Raw genomic sequence first — 26058 nt, forward strand, 5'->3', positions numbered from 1 at the left:
GTCGTTAGGAGATATTGGAATGTTGTTTGTGCACTGTTCAGTAAAAAAGTATACGCAACATAATTTGTGTGTTACCGATATGTATGTATATTTAAAAGTAGCCGTGTTACAGGCACGGTTCGAAAAAAAGCATTTGCAATATGTATTTGTTTATGTTACCATACGGATTTAATTAAAAGTTAAAAAATCCTCACGTGTAATATCTTTCTGTGTAAATATCTCGTATTACAACGTGGGACACCTGCGGCTTAAAATCCGGTGCGGCTTGTACAAGTACAAAATTGATTTTCTTTCTAAAATTAGAGCCTGCGGCTTTTAATCAGGTGCGCTCTGTAGTACGGAATCTACGGTAGTTTTTTGCATAATGATTTTTTTCTTTTTTTCTTTTTCTTTTATTTTATATTATGATACACTTAGGTTTGCCTTGTCTATTTGTATATTGTATCATTTACGATGTGGGAATACTCATTTATACTGTAATCATTGTTCTTGTGATCTTTTATAGTTAGTTGAAATATGTATGTGTGTAATCTCATTATCTATGTATCAATTTTATTTTGTTGTTATTAATAATGATAATAAAAAGATGGAAAAAGAAAGAAAAAAAATCTATGAACAAAGTTGGGCTGATTCTTCATTCTTTGGGACTTCATACAAACTAAGACCTTTTTGTTCAGAATCAGTTCGTTGCATGTCAACTGTTTTTGAGCTTAGAATGCAATAAGCATTATACAAATTCAAATTTGTGTGACCAGAAACTAATGATTTATTCTCACAATGGATATATGGCAATCATCTTTTTGGTGAAGTGTTGTGCCTTATAATGTTTAAAAGAAGAAAATATGCAAATATATCCATTAATGCTGCCCTGATCTGCATCTCTTTCATTTCCTGGACTTTTGCACTCATACAGTCTTCCTGTCTCCTTAATAATGATAGGTCTTCTTGTCTTTGCCTGAGCCCCCACATCAGCACGTCATTGTCTGCAACTTCTGTCATCTTCATGGGATCTATCATTAAACATAATTTTACCTCCCCCTCTGCTTTCCGCAGAAATCACTTACTTCATAGTTCCCTTGTGCACTCATCCCTCCCCACTTGTCTCACTACCAGCACTTATCTCTGCAAGAGGCCAAAGTGCTGCATCTTCCCAGGCACCACCTCCCTCTCCTCCATTCAAGGCTCCACACAGTCCTTCCAGGTGAGGCAGCACTTCACCTCAGAAACAGCTGGGGTCATCTGTTGTATCCAAAGCTCCCAGTGCGGGTTCATCTACATTGATGAGACCCATTGTAAATTGGGTGTCCGTTTCGTCAAACAGCTCTGCTTCATCTGCCAAAAGTAGAACTTCCCAGTGGCCAAACATTTTAATTTCAATTTCCATTCCTGTTCCCACATGTCAGTCCTCTTGTGCCATGATGAGGCTACCCTCAGGTTGGAGGAGCAACACTTTGTATTCCATCTGGGTAGCCTCCAACATGATGGCGTGAATTTTGATTTCTCCTTCCAGTTTAAAAAAAAATCCCTCACCCTTCCCTCTTCTATTCCCCACTCTGGCCTCTTACCTGCCTATCACTTCCCCCCGGGTCCCCTCCTCCCCTTTTTCTCCTTTGATCCACTGTCCTCTTCTCTTGGATTACTTCCTCTCCAATCCTTTACCTTTCCTAACCACCTGCCTTCACCTGTCATCTTCTAAAAATCATCTTCCTGCTCCCCTCACATTGTTCTTGTCTTTTCCCTTCCTTTCCAGTCCTGAAGAAGAATCTCGGTCTGAAACGTCAACCATTTATTCATTTCCATAGATGCTGCCTGACCTGAGTTTCTCCAGCGTTTTGTGTGTGCTGCTTTGGATTTCTAGCATCTGCAGAATTTGTGTTTACAAATACAAGTTTGATTTTCATGGGTAATATTTATAAATACCATAACTGAAGTATATTAACATCTGCGTTCAAAACAAAACATGCTATCAATTAAGATTTAAAATTATTTAATGTTATTTCCAGTGCACAAGTGTAAGGAGAGCAAAATAATTGCTGCTCTGAATCTGATGTAGTACAAAAAAATGCTCCAAAAATGCTCCTAATGTTCCAAAAATCTGAAGCCCTCTCTCCTGTACCATTTCATTACTCACGTATTAACTATACATTATTCTGGACATTGTTCAAAGTATTCAGCAATTTGGCCCCACAGCTGAGATTATTCTTAGTTACATGACAGAACTTCCCAGAAGATTAAAGTACTCCCTTTTTAATTTGCCTTCTGGAAGTGTCCCTTGGGTTTCAATGCTGAACTGAGAAGTTCAGCAGAGGTTTGCATCAACTTGCTTACCACTGCATGGTGGCACCAAATAACGGTCCTAAACTCTAACAAGCAGAAATATTTTCAAAAATATGGATCTACAATTCATTTGTATATAATTTGAGAGTGCTACAAATGTAAATGTGTACTATGCATTGAATATTTTAATGGACACAAAACATCACGATAACTATACTCCAACCAGAGTTTATTAGTTTGTAAGCTGTGAAATGGGTGCAGCTTAAGAAAATATTGGGAGTGTCACATATCAAATGGAATTTGATTGAGTTGACATACTCAAACATTCTTAGTATCTTGAAATATTTAGACCGAGTTAGCAAAATTAGAACTTTTTAAAGTATACCCTTACATGTTAACAGTACAAATCAACCATTGTGCACAGACCTCAGATCAACAAGATGCACAACCACCAGTCATCCCTCCCCATCAACCTGAACAGGTTCCTCCCACCACCCCACCCCCAGGGCTGTATGCTGAGCTCATTGCTGTACACTCTGGTCCCATATGACTTTATAGCCAAACACCACAGCAATCAGATTGTCAAGTTCACCAGTGACATGACAGAGGTGGAGTTAATCACCACCACAATGAGAGCCTAAAGAGAGGGGATAGAAGAGTTTGATGCCTGGTGCCAGGCAAATAAAGCCTTCATCGATGACAACAAGACAAAGGAAATGGGTTATTGACTTCAGGAGAACTCGCACCACTCACACTCCCCTTTATATCAGCATCAAATTCAGTGGAAACTTCAAACACCTATGGGTGCACATTACACACAACCTCTCATGGTCCCAGAACACATTTTACACAATCAGGAAATTTTACCAATATCTCTACTTTGAGGAGGCTGAAGAGAATTGGACTATACACATCTATACTCATGTCACTGTACAGATGTGTAGTAGAGAGCAGGCTAACAAACTGCATCACTGCGTGGTACAGAAACTGCACAGCGGTGAACAGAAAGGCTCTACAACAGGGAGTCAAAACTGTCCAATGCATCACTGGCACCAGCCTTCCTGCCATCAAGGACATGTATACAGAAAAATGCCAGAAAAGGACCAGTAACATCATGAAGGATCCCACCCTCCTTGCTTATGGACTGTTAGTCTCACTCCCATTAGGGAGGGAGGAGGCTAAGTAGCATCCATTCCATGACCACCAGATTTCCCCAGGCAGTCAGGCTGATCAACACCTCCACCCACTAACTTTATTATTTCCCAAAATCACTTTATGGACAGACCATCAATGTATATAAGCTATCTTATACATTCATAAGTGTTGTAATATCCTTGTAAGAAGGTTTGCTAGTGCTGCACTGGGGGGGAGCAGGGGAGGAGATGGTGGAGGGGTTGTCAGGGAAAATGTTGTTACGCCTTCGAACAAAGACAGGAATCAAAAAGCTGAGTATGTTGTGGCTAACGTTCTGAGATATGTGTATTTCGAAGCAAGTATTGTAGGCAAGGTGGATGAGCTTTAGAGCATGGATCAGCACATTGAATTCTTTCAAGAATTGATAGATTCTGGCATTGTACTGGATGACTGGAAAATTGCAAATGTTACTCTGCTATTTAAGAAGGGTGGGAGGCAGCAGAAAGGAAACTATAGACCTGTTAGCCTGACATCAGTGGTTGGGAAGTTGTTGGAATTGATTGTTGGGGATGAGATTACGGAATACCTGGAGGCACATGACAAGATAGGCCAAAGCCAGCATGGTTTCCTGAAAGGAAAATCCTGCCTGACTAACCTACTGCAATTCTTTGAGGAAATTACAAGCATTGTAGACAGGAGATGCAGTAGATGTGGTGTACTTGGATTTTCAGAAGGCCTTTGACAAGGTGCCGTACATGAGGCTGCTTAGCAAGATAAGAGCCCATGGAATTACAAGGGAGTTACTAGCATGGGTGGAGCATTGGTTGATCAGAAAGCTGAGAGTGGAAATAAAGGGATCCTATTCTGGCTGGCTGCCGGTTACCAGTGGAGTTCCACAGGGGTCAGTGTTGGGACTGCTGCTTTTTACGATGTATGTCAATGATTTGAACTATGGGATTAATGGATTTGTGGTTAATTTGCCGATGATACAAAGATAGGTGGAGGAGCTGGTAGTGTTGAGGAAGCAAGAGGGCCTGCAGAGTTTAGGGGAATGGGCAAAGAAGAGGCAAATGAAATACAATGTTGGAAAGTGTATGGTCATGCATTTTGGTGGAAGAAATAAAGGGGCAGACTGTCATTTAGATGGGGAGAGAATTCAAAATGCAGAGATGCAAAGTGACTTAGAGTTAACATCCAGGTTGAGTCGGTAGTGAAGAAGGCGATTGCAATGTTGGCATTCATTTCTAGAGGTATAGAATATAAGAGCAGGGATGTGATGTTGAGGATCTATAAGGCACTCGTGAAACCACATGGAGTATTGTGTGTAGTTTTGGGCTCCTTGTTTTAGAAAGGATATACTGACATTCGGGGAAGATTCACGAGAATGATTCCAGGAATGAAAGGGTTACCGTATAAGGAACGTCTGGCAGCTCTTGAGCTATATTCTCTGGAGTTCAGGAGAATGAGGGGTGATCTTACATAAACATTCCGAATGTTAAAAGGCCTAAACAGGTTAGATATGGCAAAGTTATTCCCCATGGTAGGGGAGTCCAGGACAGGAGGGCATGATTTCAGGACTGAAGGGCATCCATTTATAACAGAGATGCGGAGAAATTACTTTAGTCAGAGGGTGGTCAGTCTGTGGAATTTGTTGCTACGAGTGGCTGTGGAGGCCAAGTCATTTGGTGCATTTCAGGCAGAGATAGATAGGTTCTTGATTAGTCAGGACATCAAAGGGTATGGGGAGTGGGGATGACTGGAAGAATTGGATCAGCCCATGATTGAATAGTGGAGCAGACTCAATAGACCAAATTGCCTACTTCTGCACCTATATATTATGGTCTTATGAATTGTCATTGAAGCCATTTGTGAAACTGGTTGCAGGAAAGACAGGACTGGCAGCTTAGTGTTCTGGAGTTTTGTTTTAGACATGATGGAGTGGGAGGGTTTAAAGGTGGAGGTCTTGCATCAGTCAGGTAAAATGTCATGCTTAGATAGGAAAGGCTGGAGAGCTTGTCTACTGAGAGGTGGAACTGAGGGATAAGAATGGGTTGTGTATGTTAATGGGTTGATATCATAGACCACCCATTAGTCAGCAGGATTTAGAGGAGCAAATTTGTAGCACAGTCACAGGAAGCATACGGTTGTAATTGTAGGGTGATTTTAACTTCCCACATATTGACTGGGATTCCCATACTGCAAAAGGGCTGGATGGGTAGTGTTTGTCTGATGTATTCAAGGAAGTTTTCTTAACAAGTAACTAGAGTACCCAGTTAGAGTGTGATAATAGATCTCCTATTAAGAATGAGATGGGGCAGGTGGCAGAACTTTGTGTTGGGGAACACTTTGCATCAAGTGATCACAATGTCGTTAGTTTCAAAATAATTATGGAGAAGGATGGGTCTCATCCTTGGGTTGAGATTCTAAATTGGAGAAAAGCAAATTTTGATGGCATCAGAAAATATCTGGCAAGTGTGGATTGAGACAGGTTGTTTTACTGGAAGAATTGTGTTGGGTAAGTGGGAAGCCTATAAGGGTGATATTTGCAGTGTTCGGGGCTTACTTCATCGTGTCAGTAGTTTCCTCTCGCTCTTCACTATTGTCAGTCATGCAAGTCCTGATACACTCAGAGGTGGGAAGGTTCTTCATTGTGGTTTCTATAACACTTTTGTTTTACCAATTAGAATTGTTAGCCCTTAGCTGAACCTCTGAACCTAGAGAACTGTTGGACCACTCTTAGTCTGTCCTCTACCCTTTGACCTGTTTTGGTAACGGTGACTCTACCAAGAGTCAAAGCATAAAGCCAACGTAACTCTCCTGGTCATTGAGGCATGCAAGTCTCTAAACCATATATGTCAAACTCAAGGCCCGCGGACCAAATACGGCCCACGGTGGAATTATCTTTGGCCCGCGAGATAATATCTAATTACTATTAAAGCTGGCCCCAGTAATCAAAGCGCCTATGGCGTATGATATGGCTAATGCTGAGTTTATTCAGGTACCAGGTTTTCAGGGTTTTTAGTGTTTATTCGGCAGTCTTGCTCGGCAGTCTTCTTCATAAGAAACGGAATTTGTAAAGTGATACACTTTGTAGTTATAGCAGAGACTGAGACACATGAGAGCAGGCTGAAAAAACGGAGGCAACGAAAGCTGCGTTCGCACGCGTCCGACTGATCTGGCCCGTGTGAAGCTGCATTTTGCTCAATCCGGCCCGTGACCTAAAATGAGTTTGACACCCCTGCTAGGGGACAAAATTGGTTCTCTTGAAGATAAGAGTGACTAATAATACATGGAGCAAAAAGAGATGGGGGAGAACTTAAAATGGAGTTTTACATCTGAATTTACTTGGAAGATGGACAGAGTCTATGGAAGTGAGGCAAAACAGCAGTGAGGCTGTGGACTGTATACAGATTGCAAAGGAAGAGGTGTTTGCTGTGAGGCAAATTTAGGTGGACAAGTCCCAGGCTCTGACAGTGTGTTCCCTCAGATCTTGTGGGACGCTAGTGCAGAAATTGCAGGGGCCCTTTTATATTTAAAACACCCTTAGCAACAGGTGAGGTGCTGGAGGATAGCTAATGTGGTTTGGTTGTTTAAGAAAGGCTCTAAGAATGAGCCAGGAAATTATAGGTCGATGAACCTGGCATTAGCAGCAGGTTAGTTATTGGAAAGTAAGTCATCATGGCTTTGTACATGGTAGATTGTGTCTGACTAATCTTAGAGAAATTTTTCGAGGAAGTTGCAAGGAAAGTTGATAAAGGCAAGGCAGTGGGTGTTGTCTAAATGGACTTTAGCAGGGCCTTTGACCAGATCCTATGTGGCAGGTTGGTCAAAAAGGTTCAGTTGCTTGGCATTTAAGATGAGATACTAAATTGGATTAAATATTTACTTCATAGAAGTCAAAGAGTGAACTTTAACTTGAACTTGATGAGTGGTGGTAGATAGTAGCCTCTCTGAGTGGAGGTCTGTGTCTAATGGCATGCTGCAAGATTGTTGTTGGGTGCTTTTTGAATAGGTAACTGAATATGAGGGGTATGGAGAGCTCTGATCCGGGGGCAGGTTGATGGGACTAAGCAGATTTAATAGTTTGGCACGGAATAAGTGTGCCAAACGGTCTGTTTCTGTGCTCTCGTGTTCTTTGACTCTAAATGCAGATTTGGATGAACAGGGGATAAGAAAACTTCATGTGGATTAAATTTGTAAAGGTGTAGCAGAACTTAAAATGTCAGATAACCTATGTAAGGAGTTTTGCAAGAGGAGGATTGACCTTGATGCTGACTTTTGACCCAAAGGTTCAATGATCCTTTCCTCCTACAGATACTGCTTGGCCCGCTGAGTTCCTCTTGCAGTTTATTGCTTCCAGTTCCTGAATCAGCAGTCTCTTGTGTTATCAGCCTATGCAAAAGCTCTGAACATTTCAACTGATAGGCAGTGTTTGTAAAGATGAAAGTGCGCAATGGACAGCCTGTGGGTGGCAAAATGCAGGAAGAAAAATTTAACAACTCGGATATCAGAAAGTAAACATTTAACAGCTTGAAGTAGTGGTGTTGCAATGTGAAATAGTGGCAACAATGGTAACTGAACATTCATGATTTCCCCTTGCTCTGGATGTTATTAAAATTCCTTCAGTTTTGTATGGTAACTGGTAGGCACTATGAATAGCCTGTTCTTGGACTTCCAGAGCTGGAAAATTTGTGTCAGGAGGAGCTTGGAAGAGTAACAGAGCAAAGTGTTAATCTGTTGCAAAGAAACCAAAAATTCAAGTAAAACCTTTAATTATATATTTTTAAAAAATCAATAAATGTGGAGCATTTCTGCAGTTCAGATTTTTGTTAGAGAAAGATGATATTTGTACAACTTTCCTGTCCCTCCTTTGGAGGGGGCATTAAATTTACTGGCATTAAGAATGAGATATTTCAGAGGTTCATTTATTATCAAGATATACAATTCTGAAATAAGACTACAGAATGTTCCCCCCCCCCCCCTTTACAAAGGTAGAGCGTTCCTATGAAACCTTTCTTAAGCCAAAATGGTGTAAAGCGAAGAACCATTAATTTATATGGGAAAAATTTTCATAAAAGTGAAAATCCTCTTTGTAATGCAAAAACAAGTTACTAATGTAGGTCTTTTGTAAAAGAGAAGTAGCATAAAGCGAACATTCGTAAAGCAGGGGACACCTGTATATTATACCTTCTACTGTTTGACTGTCTTTAATAGTAAAAGTAATACACTAACCTTTGTGATTTTATGGAAAATGATGATACTTTTGTGCAGCACCTCTTCATTTCCCACTGAAGAGATCTACACACTTGTGCAAAAAAACTCAAGCTTCCTGACTCATTCATCTTTTCTATTTGCTCCCTCTATCCTGATTAATATTGATTGTAATCAAATGAGTTATACTATTTCTAATTCACTTTCAAATCTGTTTCCTGATATCATATTCTGATTTTCTCTCAACTAAAATAACTGGCACTACATCTGATTTAATAATTTCTAAATATTAACTTTTAAGTTTGTATTGTCAGTGATATTAAAGCTGTTGAGTGAATGTTTACCCAAACCAGCCATGTATTTTGGAAAAGCAAGTTTTTTGTTAGAAGTAAGACAAACAAGTATCATTAAATGCTTGAGACTTCACTAACATTTTAAAAAGAGAGAATTACTGAGGCTCAGATATTTATGATAGTGAGCTTGAATGTGTTTAATTCTATCCCTGCAGTATAAATCCTATTATGTCCTTTTTGCATCGTTCATAATCATGAGGGTAAATTTATTTAAAATGGACACCCATCTTCAAATTAATGCTTCTCATTTTATTGTGCAGTAAGCAACCAACACATTTTTTTCCAATATATGTGATCTGAGAATATGATTGCTACAGTGGCACTCATTCCGACCCATGATGGTATTCAGTATCTCCAGTGACAGTTTTAAGACTACACAATGCATGAACTGGAATGTTATTTTTTTAAAAACTACATCCACTGGCAATTGAACTGATAAGCAGAAGTTATTGATAGAAAATATCTGGCAAAAGAACAAGAAGAGAATTTCTTTTGCAAAGTGAGTTTTGATCTGGATGCGTGTGCTAAAACAATGATTCAGTAGTAATTTTCAAAAGGAAGTATTTGAATGGGATTAACTTGTATGTGAATGAAGAGTGGAAAAGTGGAACTAATTGAAAGTAGCTATTTCTAAGAACTAGAACAGGCATGCGGGGTAGCAGTGTGTGCAAGAAACTATTTCTCTTTTGTAAACACACATGTAGCCTCTTACATTCTTAACAGTTCATAAGTGTTCTTATAACTTTATTCTTTAAAAATCTAATTTCTATAATTGCTTATTATTCGAACACACTAGCAATTTATTTGGACAATACATTTCTGGTATGGAATCAAAACCAAGTAGTATGAATGAAATGGTCCTTTCTGCTTCATTTAGAGTTGTTATGGCTATTTTAGATGTATTTTTGCTGGAACTAAAACCTCTGTATTAAAGTTTCCATTCGTAATTGAAAATGTATTAGTTATTTAAAGAAATTGGAATGCATTGGTAAGCCATTATATCATTATATCTTGATGAAAACCATAGAGTTCGACACTAGACCACACCTATTTATAACCCTTTGTATGTAATACGGTTAGGATGAGCGTCTATACTAACGGGCTCTTTACACTGTCTTCAATGTAAACATTCTTCTATGATAGTGGTCACCAACCAGTCAATCGCAATAGATTGGTTGATCTTTGAAACTTTCCCAGTAGCTCCCAAAAAAATACACAAATACTGTTGTAATGCGAGAATTATAAAAATAAGTAATATTAATTAGGGTATTGGTAATATAGCAATACTCCTGCTACGGATAGCTGTTTGTAAAGAGGTTGTTTCCGGGGTTGCGGGGTTTTACTTCCGTTCTTTTTGCCCAGTGCGCATGTGTGTGTGTAGTACTTCCGCCATGCATCGTGGTTCAGTGAAAACCTCTATGTTAAATATTGGTTTTGCCATCCCAGATAAAGTTGTTCCTTTAGGCATGAAGTTATCAAGTGGTCCTTCTTCAAAGTAGAAGTTACTACAAACACACTATGCCTGATAAACCTTTTAATGCAAAAGCAATTTTTACCCCTAGAGCACCCACACTTAGTTGCTTTCCCTGGTTATTGTGTTTCCCTTTTTTTGCTGCCCAGTGTCGTGCGTCACCTGTGTGCTGTCATCATGTGACTGTTATATTTTTTTCAGTGTAGCTTGTGCTGCATCAAAGTGACCAATTAGATTAGATAAGAGTACAGACTGTCGCAAACATCAATATACGGCACTCGCTGGTGATATTCTGCAAGGTAGCTAGCTAGCATGGCGGAGGTTGCACGAAAGAAGGCAAAAATGTACAAATTCCATCCAGAACCATGGAACCATAGAACACTACAGCACAGTACAGGATCTTCAGCCCTCCATGTTGTGCTGACCCATATAATCCTTTAAAAAAAAGTACTAAACCCACACTACCCCATAACCGTTAATTTTTCTTTCATCCATGTGCCTGCCCAAGAGGCTCTTAAATACCCCTAATGTTTTAGCCTTCACTACCATCCCTGGCTAGTCATTCCAGGCACTCACAACCCCCTGTGTTTTTTAAAAAAAAAACTTACCCCGATATCTCCCCTAAACTTCACTCCCTTAATTTTGTACATATGCCCTCTGGTGTTTGCTATTGGTGCGCTGGGAAACAGGTACTGACTATCCACCCTATCTATGCCTCTCATAATCTTGTAGACCTCTATCAAGTCCCCTCTTATTCTTCTACTCTCCAAAGAGAAAAGTCCCAGCTCTGCTTACCTTGCTTCATATGACTTGTTCTCCAAACCAGGCAACATCCTGGTAAATCTCCTCTGCACACTATCCATAGCTTCCACATCCTTCCTATACTGAGGTGACCAGCATTGAACACAATACTCTAAGTGCGGTCTCACCAGAGATTTGTAGAGTTGCAACATGACCCCTCTACTCTTGAACTCAGTCCCCCTGTTAATGAAGCCTAGCATCCCATAGGCCTTCTTAACTACCCTATCAACCTGCGCAGCGACCTTGAGGGATGTATGGATTTGAACTTTGTTCATCCACACTTTTAAGTAACTGACCATTAATCCTGTACTCAGTCTTCTGGTTTGACCTTCCAAAATGCATCACCTCATACTTTCCAGAATGGGAAGAGGAATTTCTATTTACCTTGGTGAAAGACAAGTATGTATGTATGTATGTTCTGCCACCAAACACAAGCACTGACTAAAAGAGGGAATCTGGAGCGGCACCACAACACCAACCACCAGAAATTTAAAGACAACTACTCCCCAAAGAGTGCAATCCGTGCCAGGAAAGCTGGGGAGCTGAAATCAGGGTTGAAGGCCCAGCAGTCGTTTTTCACAAAACATGCTGCTCAAAATAAGGCTGCTATTGAAGCATCATTTCGTGTAAGTCACCTTTTGGCTAAATACAAGAAGCCTTTTACAGATGGCGATTTATTCAAGGAAGCAATGACCATTACTGCAGAGACTGTTTTTAATGACTTTAAAAACAAAGACGACATCAAAACCGCAATACATAATATACCAAATGGCCCTACAACAGTGACAAGGAGGGTAATAGAGTCACTGTCAGAGGACGTGGATCGACAAGTGTTAAAGGACTTGTCACTCTGTGAATATTTTTCACTGCAGTTTGATGAATCCCTGGATGTAATGCAAACAGCTCAGCTTGTATTTGTCAGAATGGCTTTCCAGGATTTTACAACAAAGGAAGACTTCCTCACTGTTTTGCACTTAAAGGAGAGAACAAGAGGTGAGGATATTTACAATGAGTTTTAAAAAATATGTCCGTGAACATGACATCCCCATTCATGAACTGGTGGCAATTACTACTGATGGAACCCCAGCAATGCACGGTGTGCACGTTGGGTTTTGTAGCAATGTGCCGTAATGCCCCTGAATTTCCGGACTTCCTGGATTATTACTGTGTGGTTCATTAGCAGGCCTTGGCTGGGAAGGTCATGGACTTTTCTCGTAATGACACTGGTGCTGCCTGAGATAAACACTTTTCTGTCGACAAGAATCGAGGAGCATGAAGAACTGTTTGATGATGCGTGGCTACTGGATTTAGGGTTTCTGATAGACCCAACGGCTAAATTAAACACACTTAACAATGAACTCACGGGAAAAGACCGGCACCTGCCCCACATGATAAGCACAGTAAATGCGTTTAAGTCCAAGCTTGGTGTTTGGATTTCAAATTTAAAGAACGGGAGGCTGACATACTTTCATACTTTAAAATACTTAAAAATTTACTTCATACTGACATACTTAAAAAATGTTACAGGCCATCAAGGAAAAAGAAATGCTTTTCACCCTGAGCAGTATTGTGCTTACCTAGACAAACTGGCAATAGAGTTCGATTGGTGTTTTGGGGAGTTAAATATCATGAAAGATATTGCTGCACTTATTTCAAACCCATTTCTGCTGATCAATATAGAACAGGTAGCAGCCAAGTTCCAGCAAGTATTTGGTGTGCCAAGTGATATTGAAATGGAAATAACTGATTTGCAAAATGACATTGAACTTAAAGCAAGATTGAGGGACGTTAACTTTTGGGGGCTTGTCAGCAGGGAGAAGCTTCCTCGTCTCAACACATGCACTAAAAGTCAGTGCCTACTCCGTCCGGGTCAACTTATCTGTGTGAAATTGCATTTTCACAGATGAAAATTATTACATCTAAGTACAGGAGCTGTCTTACAGACACCTCACAGGCTGTCTTAGACTGGCTGTCTGTAGTTATGAGCCAAATTTCAGGAAACTAGCAGAAAGTATTCAGCCCCAGTCATCACACTGAGTGCAAGAGTCAATTTTTATTCATTTATTTTTCATGTTGAAATAAAATTAAATAATGAAACTTAGAATTAAAAGTATGAAGTATTGTAATATTCTTAAGAAAGACAGGTTTGATATCCTAGTTACAGTGTTTTCTTGGTTGGATTAATTTGGAAGTTTGACAAAAGCATTTTATGTAATTCAAATACAATCAGCCCAAATAAAAAGCCTCAAGTTGGAAGTACAATCTGAGCTGTTTTTTCTCTAACCGATTTAGTCGGTCGATTTTGCTTTTCACTCAGGCTGAGGTAGGGGATCTTGGGCTTAAAAAGGTTTGGTGACCACTATTCTATGAAATATGTCATTTGGAGATTAATTCTGTTGAGTTGCATTTTATGATCCAGAGAAGTTTATAAGCCCAGAGGCACACCAGCAGGGCTGCTACCTCATAGCTCGTGCAACCAAAGTTCAATCTTGATCACTAATGCTGCATGCGTGGAATTTGGTTGTTCTACCTGTAGCTAAATGGGTTTTGTCTGAGTGCTTTCATTTTCTTTGTGTGGCATTCTAGTTGGAAGGGGGTTGGGGTGAGAAAAAAATTGAATGTGAAAGAATACGATTACAGATCCTTCCTGTTGTGTATTTAATATTGCAGTAGTAGCTGAGTAATCTTGTAAAAATATTGCTGATTAATCATTCTTGTTCACTGAAATAATTCACTGCAGGGTAAATGTAAAAATACATGAATTACATATGTCAGGACGCCACCGTATGACGTGTGTCCCTGGCTTAAAGTAAAAGACGAAGTTAGACTTGCATCTTTTGGCTCTCTTGTTTTCCTTTGAAATAGTTTAATGTTTCGAAGTTACAAAGCATAACAGTGGCAATGAGGTATTTTAAAATGATCCTGAGATAGCTACCTACCATATAAAGTGCAGTGAGATGTTTGAGGTTTTTAAAAATCAGCACAGCATGTGTTCTTTGGAAGGGAAGATATGGTCAAAATTTAAATAAAAGGCAGAAAATAGAAGCATTCACAAGTTCATAAACAGTGAGTACCAGGTGATATTTATCATCTTTTTAAAAAGAGCAAAAATTTCTGGCTACATTGGAAAGACAGATGTGTTCAGTTGCACAAAAGGTAACTGGATATTTTATACTGAGCTATTTGAACAGTATTTTGAAGCAAAGTCATAGCCAATAAGAAACTAGTACAAATATTGCTGAGTGCATGGATTTAAAAACATAGTTTGCTTTGAAGTTTGACTGCTCCAACCAAACCAGCAGAAATGAGCTTTGCTGATGTTGTGTGAGTAATGCAGAAACATATAGAACCAAAACCATTGTTGATTACGGAACATACTAGGTTTCATAAGTGGACTCGAGGGAAAGGGGAGTTCAATTCAGCGTACGTGGCTGAATTGAAAAGATTGAGCATTGTCATTTCAATGATGGGTTTAATGATGCATTGAGAGGTTGCTTAGTGTATGGTATTCAAAAACGCTCCTTAATGAAGCACAACTTGCATTTAAAAGAGTAATGGAAATCGTTGTTTCAATGGAAACAGCAGACAGATACTGTTGAGTTGCATTCTGGAAAGAAAGTGAGCATGAACAAAAACGTATTGTCTAAACAGAAACCTGCATGGCTGAACAAATAGTGTTACCATTATGGCAAGGGCTGACATACAGCAGACCAATGCAGATTTAAAGGTAAAACTTGCAGAAAATGCAACAAAGTGAGACACATACAATGAGCATGTCAGACAGACAAAATTAAATGTACTGCACAGGGAAGAGATGAAGATTAAAAAGCCAAGTTACAATTTTAAAAAGAGCACTAATCTTAATGCTGTTGATGAAAAATTTAATAATGACGAGAGTGATACAGGACTGGCTAGCCTTGAGATTTACAATACAAAAACGGGATTTGTCAGATGATGTTGTGGATGAGGAAACCAAGAGGAGAGATGAAAATATTAATAAGAGAATACTCCAGTGAACTAAATGGGCCTTCTCAAGATCAAAATGCACATATTAGAAGAAGGAAGAAAAGTGTTCAAAGCTCTCATGGCCACTTCCTGCAGTCTCTGAGATGGCTCCAGCAGCAACCATGGAGGAGGCCTCAGAACTTGAAATTGTTTTCACAGCCACAAGTCTTGCCTGCCAAGCAAAATTATCCCGTTGTCAGGAAAGATGTTATCCCACAAGTGTAAGAAAGCCTTCACAATGATTAAATCTTTAGGCCTGAATGGGAAAATTTAAAATTTACTATGCTATGGATGTATGTATAATAGTTGTATTATATAGTATGCTGTGTATTCTATATTGAGTTGGCATTTATAGTGAAGCAAGGAGGAGTTTTGTGTATTTAATATTTGAGTAATCTTGTAAATATGCCATTGATTAAGCATTTGTATTCATTTAAATAATTCATTACAGGTTGTGTGTAAAAATGTGTGAATTGCATATTTCATTACGCCAGCACATGGTATGTGCATACTTCGCTTAATGTAAAAGACAAAGTTAGGCTCTCACCTCCTGGCTCTCTTGGTTTCCTTTGAATTAATTTAATGTTTTGAAGTTACAAAACAGCACTCCCATCTTACAAATGCCCGGCTTATGTTCAAAGCTCAGCGTAAATTTATTATCAAGGTACATGTATGTTGGCATATACATCTGAGTTCCATTTTCTTCAATGAACGATTGCACCCAACAGAGTGGACAAACAACCAGTGTGCAAAAGAGAACAAATTGTGCAAATACTAAAGAAAAAAACAATAAATAAATAAGCAATAAATTTTGAAAACATGAGATGAACAGTTGTGGTTGTGGGAACAGTTCAGTGATGGGGCAAGTAAAGTTGAGTGATGTTATCCCCTCTGGTTCAAGAGCTTGATGGTTGAGGGGAAATAACTGTTTTTGAACCTGGTAGTGAGAGCCCTGAGGCTCCTGTACCTTCCTCTGATAGCAGCAGTGATAAGAGAGCATGAATGGCAGGCTGTACATATGACTGAGCTTTTGGGAAACTGGTATTATGGATTTGCTGGCTGCTATGAGACTACAGGTATTATCTCTACCCGGGAGCTTCATTCACAGCTGCTTTTCAGACTTCTGAATTGTTCGTATTGTGAACAGTTCATAGAAATGGAACCCTGTCATAACCTCGGGATGATCTGAGAGCTCGTATCGACTCTGGACCAAGTGATCATTTTATATGATATGAAAGTATGTTATTGCCTAAAGACAATATACTGAGTTTTTTCTCCATGCATCTGATACAATGCTGGTTATACAATTCTCACTTGTCCTCGTCAAATAGCTTACTGATTCAATAGTATATGGAAAGTGACCTTGTTAATGCTCAGGAGTATAAGCTTATACAATGAGTGGAATGTTGGAGTCCTGTATATACAACTGAATAAGTGTGAAATTCATAGAATTGCTGTTTTGAACTCGTGCTTTTAAAATTAAGTTTGGTCTTTTTTGTCATACCTCCACATATCTGTTGTGGGTAGATTAATATTTGAGGACAATGCAAATAATATTTTGCTTTAAATCACCAAAAGTACCAAAGTAGCTACTGACACTCTTTGTAAGGTTAGAACAACACACACAAAATGCTGGTGGAACACAGCAGGCCAGGCAGCATTTATGGGAAGAAGTATAGTCGACGTTTCGGGCCGAGACCCTTCGTCATGACTAACTGAAAGAAAAGATAGTAAGAGATTTGAAATGGGAAGGGAGAAATCCGAAATAATAGGAGAATACAGGAGGGGGACGAGCTGGAATGTTGATTGGCAAAAGGGATACTCAGCTGGAGAAGGGAAAGGATCATGGGATGGGAGGCCTAGGGAGAAAGAAAGGGGGAGGGGAGCACCAGAAGGAAATGGAGAACAGGCAAAGAGTGATTGTGAGAGGGGCAGAGAGAGGAAAAAAAAGGGGGGGAATGGGGGAATAATAAATAATAAGTGATGGGGTAAGAAGGGGAGGAGGGGCAGTAACAGAAGTTAGAGGAATCAGTGTTCATGCCATCAGGTTGGAGGCTACCCAGACGGAATATCAGGTGTTGTTCCTCCAACCTGAGTGTGGTTTCACTCCTTCTGAATGCTCTGCTCTCCACTCCCTCAGCACATTTAATTGTAAGGTTAGAACATGTTTTTGTATATAACTACCACATTGAAGAAAGCAAATCATCATAAATTTGTGTATAGTTCATTCATGCTTTTAAGCTTCTGTGCTTATGAACATTTGTGTATCTTTTGGGTTTTCCAGAAATATCTGGTTAACTTTTAAAATCTTTGAATTGCAGGGGACCATTCAGCGTTGTGCGACGATGTATTAACAGAGAAACAGGACAGCAGTTTGCTGTGAAGATTGTGGATGTGGCCAAATTCACTTCCAGTCCTGGCCTGAGTACAGAAGGTATATGATAAATTTTAATTGTAAAATTATGAACATGGCTTTTGTAACTTCAAAAATCACTTCTTAAAATAAATACTTCATCTGCTTCTTCCTCTGAAAATGCACCTTAAGTGCCCAGAATGTTACTCCAGTGCACAATTTTGATTCAGAGATTATCTTGCTAACTTGAAGCTGGTTGGCTTTAAATATCAGGTTTATTTGTTCTAAACAGGCAAAACATTAGTAATCCTTGAGTCCTTAGATATTGGTAATACAGAATGAAAGTTGCCTTTATTTTCACCCTTTTCCCAGTAACTTATGGTTCTTCATTTGTGGACTGCTCATTTGTTTTCTGTAAGTACTACTAAGCTTTAAGATTCCTCTTCATTTTGTTTTTACAGATTTGAAACTGTAACTGCTGCCTCATTTACTTCTATGTGAGCATCTTTTTCAAGAATATTGTTAATATTTTACATTAATTCACTTTTTTCTTCTGTTTGTCACATTTTCCCTCTAAATTCCCTTCAGTTACTTTTCTGTTCAAGTAGCTTGGTTTGTTGCTATGAAGAAGCAGTGTTGTTGAGGATTTCTGAAGTTATCTGAGGGACATTTCACCATTTTGTTTGTGTGATGCTAAATGTGGAAAGAAATATCGTATTCATTCTCAGGCCAATAGCTCTAATAATTTTATCCATTCAGTCCGTCCAGTGAAGATATCAGATGCCTTTTTTCTAATACTCAACAAATCTTTAAATCTGTGTTTGCCATTTTTGCAATTTGACAAAACAAAATGTGGAGTAATTTCTATCCAGATTAATGCAACTGGTGATGTTTACTCTGTTACAATTGCTGGAAATCTCTGCTTGCCAAAAACTTCAACAATAGTTTGTATCAAAGTATGTAATCAAACTCTCACTGTACATTTTTTTTACTTGATCCTTACTACCCACATCACTTTAAAGCCATCACATCACTTCTTAAAGGAAATGAATTTCCATTTTCTCTTAAGAGGCTTAACTACTTGAGGCTTTCATACTTTCCTTGGAGCAAGTAAGGTCCATGATCATTACAAAATAATTATACACATGGCACTATGTTCTAGTATACATGTGATAAATGGGTGAATCTGAATCTGAGAAGGTATTAGCTTAGTTGGACATCTGATTACTAATTTAGTTTGGGCCAACTTTCTGGGCTGATGGGCCTATTCTTGTGTTGTACTGTGTTCTGTGTTCTAAGGTGTATGGAAGCACTACAATTTTCAATTTCTCATCAAAGTTATCCTGACTTGGAGTAGCATCGCCACCCCTTTGTTATCACCAAGTTAAAATCATGTAACTCTCTGATCAGCAGACTTTGGAATAATCCTCAACTATGTTAGAATTATACTTCATAATAAGACTAATAGCACAGGTAGTCCCCGAGTTACGAACCAAGGGAGGAGAACGCTGTCCGCCATTTTAAGTCGTTGCAGTTGACACTAAGTGTTTAACTTTGTATTTGGCTTAAAATTTTCTTAGTGAGATTCACCCTGACCCCCCCCCCCCCCCCCCCCCGGCCAGTTCCGGTCGGCTGGTGGCGCAGTGAGATTGGCGCCGGGCTGGAGAACGATTTAGTGAAAGACCACTCCCATGCTGGGTTGATGTCGATCCAGTGACTCCCGTACCATCCGTGCCGGGTTGATGTTGAGCTCGCAACTCGACCTCGTAAAAAAAACACTGCCACCTTCAGTTTAAATTCCCACGCGGAATATTGCGGAGGGTCAGATACCCAAACCCAGCACAGCTCCCACTTGTCCCATTTAACCTGTCTCAGTGCGGTGCAGTTTAGGACCCGGGCAATTCAGTGCTGTGGTCCTTAGGACCCGTTGGACCTCGGGAGCTGGAGCAGCTTGGGACCCGCCTCCTGCAGTGTTTCTGTTCCATTGACGGGAAGCGATCGCAATTGAGAATAAAGTGGAAATAATAAAGAGTTTGGAAAGAGGTGAAACGCCATCGGTCATTGGAAAAGCGTTAGAATACAGTCGGTCAACGATCGGAATGATTTTAAAGTATAACGGATAAAGTGAGAATAATGGAGCATGTGAAAGGCCCTGCCTCAATGAAAGCTACAGTTATTACTAAGCAATGCAGTGGTTTAATTATTGGAATATATACATTTCTTAAGTGTTTTATATGCATAGAAAGGTAAAATATATAGTATATACTAAGATAAACATTTGACTGACGCTAAATAATACCAGAAGTACTTGTTCCGACTTGTGTACAAATCCGACTTAAAGACGGAGTCAGGAACGGAAGTCGTACGTAACCCGGGGACTGCCTGTACAGTGTTCCCATTGGAATTGGATATCTGATTTTGCCATTTAATTTGAATGAATTTTAGTACACATGTGGGGCGGAAGCAATCCAAAATGCAATGCTGTGCCTTAAAGAGACTCTAATTATGAACAGAAGCTCTTGTATTTTATATAAACTAATAATTGTCCCTGAACTCACATTGATTTAGAGGTTTTTGACTAATTTCCTGGTTCATTAAATAGGCAGTGTCCAATCGGTTGGCTGGAGTGTATCCAGCATATAGATATATAATTTTAAAAATAATAAGTATCATAAGTATCTATACTTTCCTGATGAGTCCCATAGGCTGAAGTAAATTTTCTTGATAACAGCCTAGGCATCTGGTTGTTATCATTGCTGTTTTTCAACATACGTGAATGAGAATTCCCCATGGTATTGTTGGAGCATTATAAAATTTCTGAAGTATGGTCACTCCAGCTAAAATTGAAATTTTAGTTTGTCTGAAAGGAGAGATCTTTTCTATAATTTGAGGATGTTTATGAATGTCCAGATACTAAAAGATGCAATACATATAGTTTTATAGTAATAGTAAAACAAGCATTGCTTGATAAAATATTTCTGAGGGTATTTAATTTCAAGTTAAGTTTTACAGTATTTCACTTCTAATCTGTTTCCTTTGAGAGCTTAAAGTCTAATATTTGCATCTTAATTTTATTACCTGCATTAAGAGAATGAATGAAGCAGTAGGAAGCCTTATTAAGGTTTCAGTAATATTTAACTGGAAAAATCCTTTTTATGTATCTGAATAATTACTGTGAGCAGCCGTCTTGAAAATAAGAAAGCAAACGCTTGCCAAATTATAATCTTCTTCATGGATTATTCTTAATTAAAATTGGGGCGGATCAGTGGTGATAAGTTTAAATACCGCAGGAGTGGAAGTTGAAATGGCGAAGTGTTCATTTCACAGATATCGATAAACCTGTGATGGTTGATAGTTTCCTTGTTTTCAGGAGAGAAGCTGATGACAACATCAGATATTCTGTTATATATTATGCCTTCACAGATAGTACTTGGTTCACGTGACTTTCTGAGTTGATATTAGCCACATCTTTTGGAGAATTTTAAAAATATATTAGTTTGTTGTTGGCTGAGTTTTCTCTCTCGGCTTTTCAAAGTGCTTGGAAAGCTAAAGGAGATAATGAAAGCTTTAGCAAGATGCTTGAAGCACCATGAATGTGAGGAAAGCTTGAAAAGCCATTGTTCTTTTGTATTCTCTTTCATATATTCATACGATCAATTCCTTCATGGAATTTGCATATTAATTAATTGGAATTTGTCATGCGTCAAGGGGTATTATAATATAGTTTGAAGCAAGCCTACAAATGTTTCAGTCATTAGACTGCCATTTTTCCCTTCTGGACTTCACAGAAAACCAACCCTAGCTTTTCATTACTCTAGACCATAGGTCGGCAACCCGCGGCTCCGGAGCCACATGCGGCTCTTTCATCTCTGTGCTGCGGCTCCCTGTGGCTTTGGAAAATAAATGATGAGTATTTAATTAAAATGTATTTTATGTTAGTTTGTTAGTTTTTGAAATATAATTCTAAATTTGAAGATTATGGTGATCTTGTATAATCTAAATAAAACGTGTTTTTTGTCGCTATTAATATACGTCACCACTGCCAATGCCTGACGCCCGCCAGTGCGCAATTTCTTTAATTTTTCGATCCAAGGTAGGCTAACTATGGAGAATTCCAAAAAAAGAAAAGTGACTGAAGAAAACAGAACGTTTAATGATACATGGGCAGATTCATTTGCTTTCACTGCTGACGAGACTGGTTTACCGGTATGCTTAATATGCAATGAGAAACTGGCAAATAACAAAAAGTCAAATGTCGCAAGACATTTCCAGAATAAACACGCAGCCTTTGCTCAAAAATAGCCGGATGGAGATGAGAGAAAAAAAAGCAGTTTCGGAACTGATGCGGAAGGTTGATCTGAGCAAAAATCATTTCAAGAAGTGGATGAAGTCTGGAAAATCAACTGCATATGCTAGTTTTGTTGCCGCTCAGGAAATAGTCAGGCACGCGAAGCAGTTTACAGATGGTGAATATATAAAAGAATCTTTCATTAAGATTTCAGAACATCTATTCACGGACTTTAAAAACAAGAGTGAAATTGTGCAGAAAATCAGGGATATGCCCCTCTCTGCAAAGACCGTCAAAGACAGAACCATAAAAATGGCAGAAGACATCACAAGACAGCAAATTAAAGACATCAATTCAGCTGTGGCCTACTCGATTGCCTGTGACGAGTCTAAAGACAAAGGTGATATTGAACAAATAGCGCTGTTCTGACGGTATGTAAACTCTGCCGGGCCACAGGAAGAAATGATTGAGTTGATACCTCTAAAGGGCCAAACACGGGGGGAGGACATCTGTGAGGCTGTCTTGAATTGTTTAAGAGCCAAAGGAATAAAGACCACCCACCTGGTGTCAGTAGCTACTGATGGGGCACCAAGTATGACAGGAGCGCAGAAGGGATTTGTGGCTTTACTGCAGAAGTCGCTGGACAGAAAGCTGCTGACTTTTCACTGCATCTTGCACCAAGAGGCACTGTGCGCTCAAACATTTCCTCCGGAATGCACAGAAGTAATGGATGTTGTCATTCAGATTGTCAATAAAATAATGGCAAAAAGTTTAAATCACCGTCAATTCCGTTTGTTACTGGACGAGCTGGAAAGCGCATATTCTGATCTCCTGCTGCACAACAAAGTCCGGTGGCTGTCCAGAGGGGAGGTGCTGAAACGCTTTGTTGCGTGTCTGGAAGAAGTGAAAACTTTCCTGGGCAGCAAAGGGCTCACCTTTCCTGAGCTGGAACAGCCAGAGTGGCTGGAAAAGCTACACTTCATGGTAGACATGACAGCGCACCTGAACACGCTGAACACAGCTCTTCAGGGGAAAGGACGCACAGCCCTGCACATGTTGGAGGATGTTTTGGCATTCGAGCGCAAGTTGACAGTGCTTGCCAGAGATTTACAGAAAGGCACATTGTCTCACTTCCCCAATTTGAGAGAGTTCAAACAAGCTCACGACAGGATAAATTTGGAGTATTTACATTCTGCAATCATCGCAATGCAAACATCGTTTGGGAAACGCTTCTGTGAGTTCAGAGAGGAAAAAAACACATTATCCTTCCCGGTCACTCCCCTAAGCATCGATCCATCCCTACTGAATACGACTGCATTGGCAGGTGTGAGTCAACCTGATCTTGAGATGGAACTGGCCGACATAGGCAACAAAGACATATGGGTGACAAAGTTTAGACGCTTGACAGCAGACCTTGAAGATGTTGCCCGTCAGAAGGCCGTTCTTGCTCAGAATCACAAATGGAGTGATATTGAAAACCTCCCCAAACCGGACAAACTTGTGTTCGAAACATGGAATGCTATCCCCGACATTTATGTAAACATTAAAAAGTATGCACTTGGAGTCCTGTCGATCTTTGGATCCACATATGTATGTGAGCAGGTGTTCTCCAACATGAACTTTATTAAAAACAAACATCGCGCACGCCTCACAGATGACAGCTTGCGATCCTGTGTAAAGATGAAGGTGACGTCATACAGCCCTGATGTGCAGACGCTGTGTGCTGAGGTCCAGGAGCAGAAATCCCATTAACCAAGTATGATAAATATTTTAATTGCCTATTATTTTGCGTATATTCATATTTTTTCATTGTTCAATGAAATAGTCCTTTTATTTTTCAGGTTGACTGCTGGCTGACGTTATTTTTGGTTTGCTGCTGGCGGACAATTTAAGTTCGGTGTTTTTCATAAATACAAGAAGGACTCAAATAGACATTGAGTATTTTACTTAAAAGTAACCTTCTTTTTTTCGGAGTTCAAAATGTTTTTGTTGCATGCAGAAATGTAATTTCGTTTTCTCTGCAGGAGTTCATCGATTTCATAAATGCAACACATTATAGTTTGTTTATACATAGCATAAAGGCAAAAAAAAAACGTTGTATGCAGTGTTATTTCATTTTAAATGTCAGACGGGTTTTGTGGCTCCCAGTGTTTTCTTTTCTGTGGGAAACGGGTCCAAATGGCTCTTTCAGTGGTAAAGGTTGCCGACCCCTGCTCTAGACAAACACCTATTGAGAGTAATTCTTTGAAGTTTGATTTGATATCTTTCGGCTGAAATTGTTCGAACCAGAGTAAAATGGAAAAATTGTTGGGCGGTGTCAATAGGTATGGCAATATCTGAGGAAAGAGTTAACATTTCAGCTCAAAAGATCCTTGGTCAGAAAAGAGAAAACTTGCTTCTGGTTTTGACAAAGGGTATTTGAACTGAAACATTAACTCTGTTTCTCTCTCTTTTGATGCAATATTTTGTTTTATACCAGACAGAGCTTCCACAGGGGTTGGTGTTGGGACTGCTTTTTATATTGTATATCAGTGATTTAGATAATGGAATAGATGGCTTTGTTGCTAAGTTTGCAGATGATATAAGAAGGTGGAGGGGGAGGTAGTTTTGAGGAAACAGGAAGGCTGTAGAAGGACTTAGGAGAATGGGCAAGAAAGTGGCAAATGAAATACAGTGTTGGAAAATGCATGGTCATCCAGTTTGGTAAAAGAAATAAATGTGCAGTCTATTTTCCAAATGGGGTGAAAATCGAAAATTCTGAGATGTAAATTGACTTGGGAGTCATTGTCAAGTGAAGTCACTTTTTATTGTCATTTCGACCATAACTGCTGGTACAGTACATAGTAAAATCGAGACAACGTTTTTCAGGACCATGGTGTTACATGACACAGTACAAAAACTAGACTGAACTATGTAAAAAAACAAGACAGAAAAAAACACTAGACTACAGAACTACCCAGGACTGCATAAAGTGCACAAAACAGTGCAGGCTTTACAATAAATAATAAACAAGACAATAGGGCAGTAAGGTGTCAGTCCAGGCTCTGGGTATTGAGGAGTCTGATAGCTTGGGGGAAGAAACTGTTACATAGTCTGGTCGCGAGAGCCCGAATGCTTCGGTGCCTTTCCCCAGACGACAGGAGGGAGAAAAGATTGTATGAGGGGTGCGTGGGGTCCTTCATAATGCTGTTTACCTTGCAGATGCAGCATGTAGTGTAAATGTCTGTAATGGCAGGAAGAGAGACCCCGATGATCTTTTCAGCTGACCTCACTATCCGCTGCAGGGTCTTGCGATCTGAGATGGTGCAACTTCCGAACCAGGCAGTGATGCAGCTGCTCAGGATGCTCTCAATACAACCCCTGTAGAATGTGATGAGGATGGGGGGGTGGGAGATGGACTTTCCTCAGCCTTCGCAGAAAGTAGAGATGCTGCTGGGCTTTCTTTGCTATGGAGCTGGTGTTGAGGGACCAGGTGGGATTCTCTGCCAGGTGAACACCAAGAAATTTGGTGCTCTTAATGATCTCTGCCGAGGAGCCGTTGATGTTAAGCGGGGAGTGGTCGCTCCATGCCAGTCAACAACCATCTCTTTTGTTTTGTTCACATTCAGAGACAGGTTGTTGGCTCTGCACCAGTCCATTAGCTGCTGTCCCTCCTCTCTATACTGTGTCGTCGTTCTTGCTGATGAGACCCATCACGGTCGTGTCATCGGCGAACTTGATGATATGGTTTGAGCTGTGTGTTGCAGCACAGTCGTGGGTCAGCAGAGTGAACAGCAGATGACAGAGCACATAGCCCTGGGGGGGGGCCCCGTGCTCAGTGTGATGGTGTTGGAGATGCTGCCTCCAATCCGAACTGACTGAGGTCTCCCAGTCAGGAAGTCTAGGATCCAGTTGCAGAGGGAGGTGTTCGGGCCCAGTAGGCTTAGCTTTCCAATCAGTTTCTGAGGGATGATTGCATTGAATGCTGAACTGAAGTCTATGAGCAGCATTCGAACATACGTGTCTTTTTTTTGTCCAGGTGGGTTAGGGCCAGGTGGAGGGTGATGGCAATGGTGTCATCTGTTGAGCGGTTGGGACGGTACACAAACTGCAGGGGGTTCAGTGAGGGGGGCAGCAGGGTCTTGATGTGCCTCATGATGAGCCTCTCGAAACAGTTCATGATGAT

The 26058-nt window shown here is 39.9% G+C and overlaps 1 protein-coding gene across 12 annotated transcripts in view; it reads left to right on the forward strand.

Annotated features, from left to right (window-relative positions):
- caska (calcium/calmodulin-dependent serine protein kinase a) overlaps window positions 1-26058 on the forward strand; it is a 462337-nt gene that overhangs the window by 63710 nt on the left and 372569 nt on the right. For all 12 annotated transcript variants that reach the window (XM_073045522.1, XM_073045523.1, XM_073045524.1 and 9 more), the window contains exon 2: window positions 17574-17686. In XM_073045522.1, coding sequence (XP_072901623.1) covers window positions 17574-17686 — 113 coding nt within the window. The remainder of the gene's footprint in view (window positions 1-17573; window positions 17687-26058) is intronic.

This window comes from Hemitrygon akajei, chromosome 5 (genome assembly GCF_048418815.1).
Source record: "Hemitrygon akajei chromosome 5, sHemAka1.3, whole genome shotgun sequence".
Lineage (NCBI taxonomy): Eukaryota > Metazoa > Chordata > Chondrichthyes > Myliobatiformes > Dasyatidae > Hemitrygon > Hemitrygon akajei.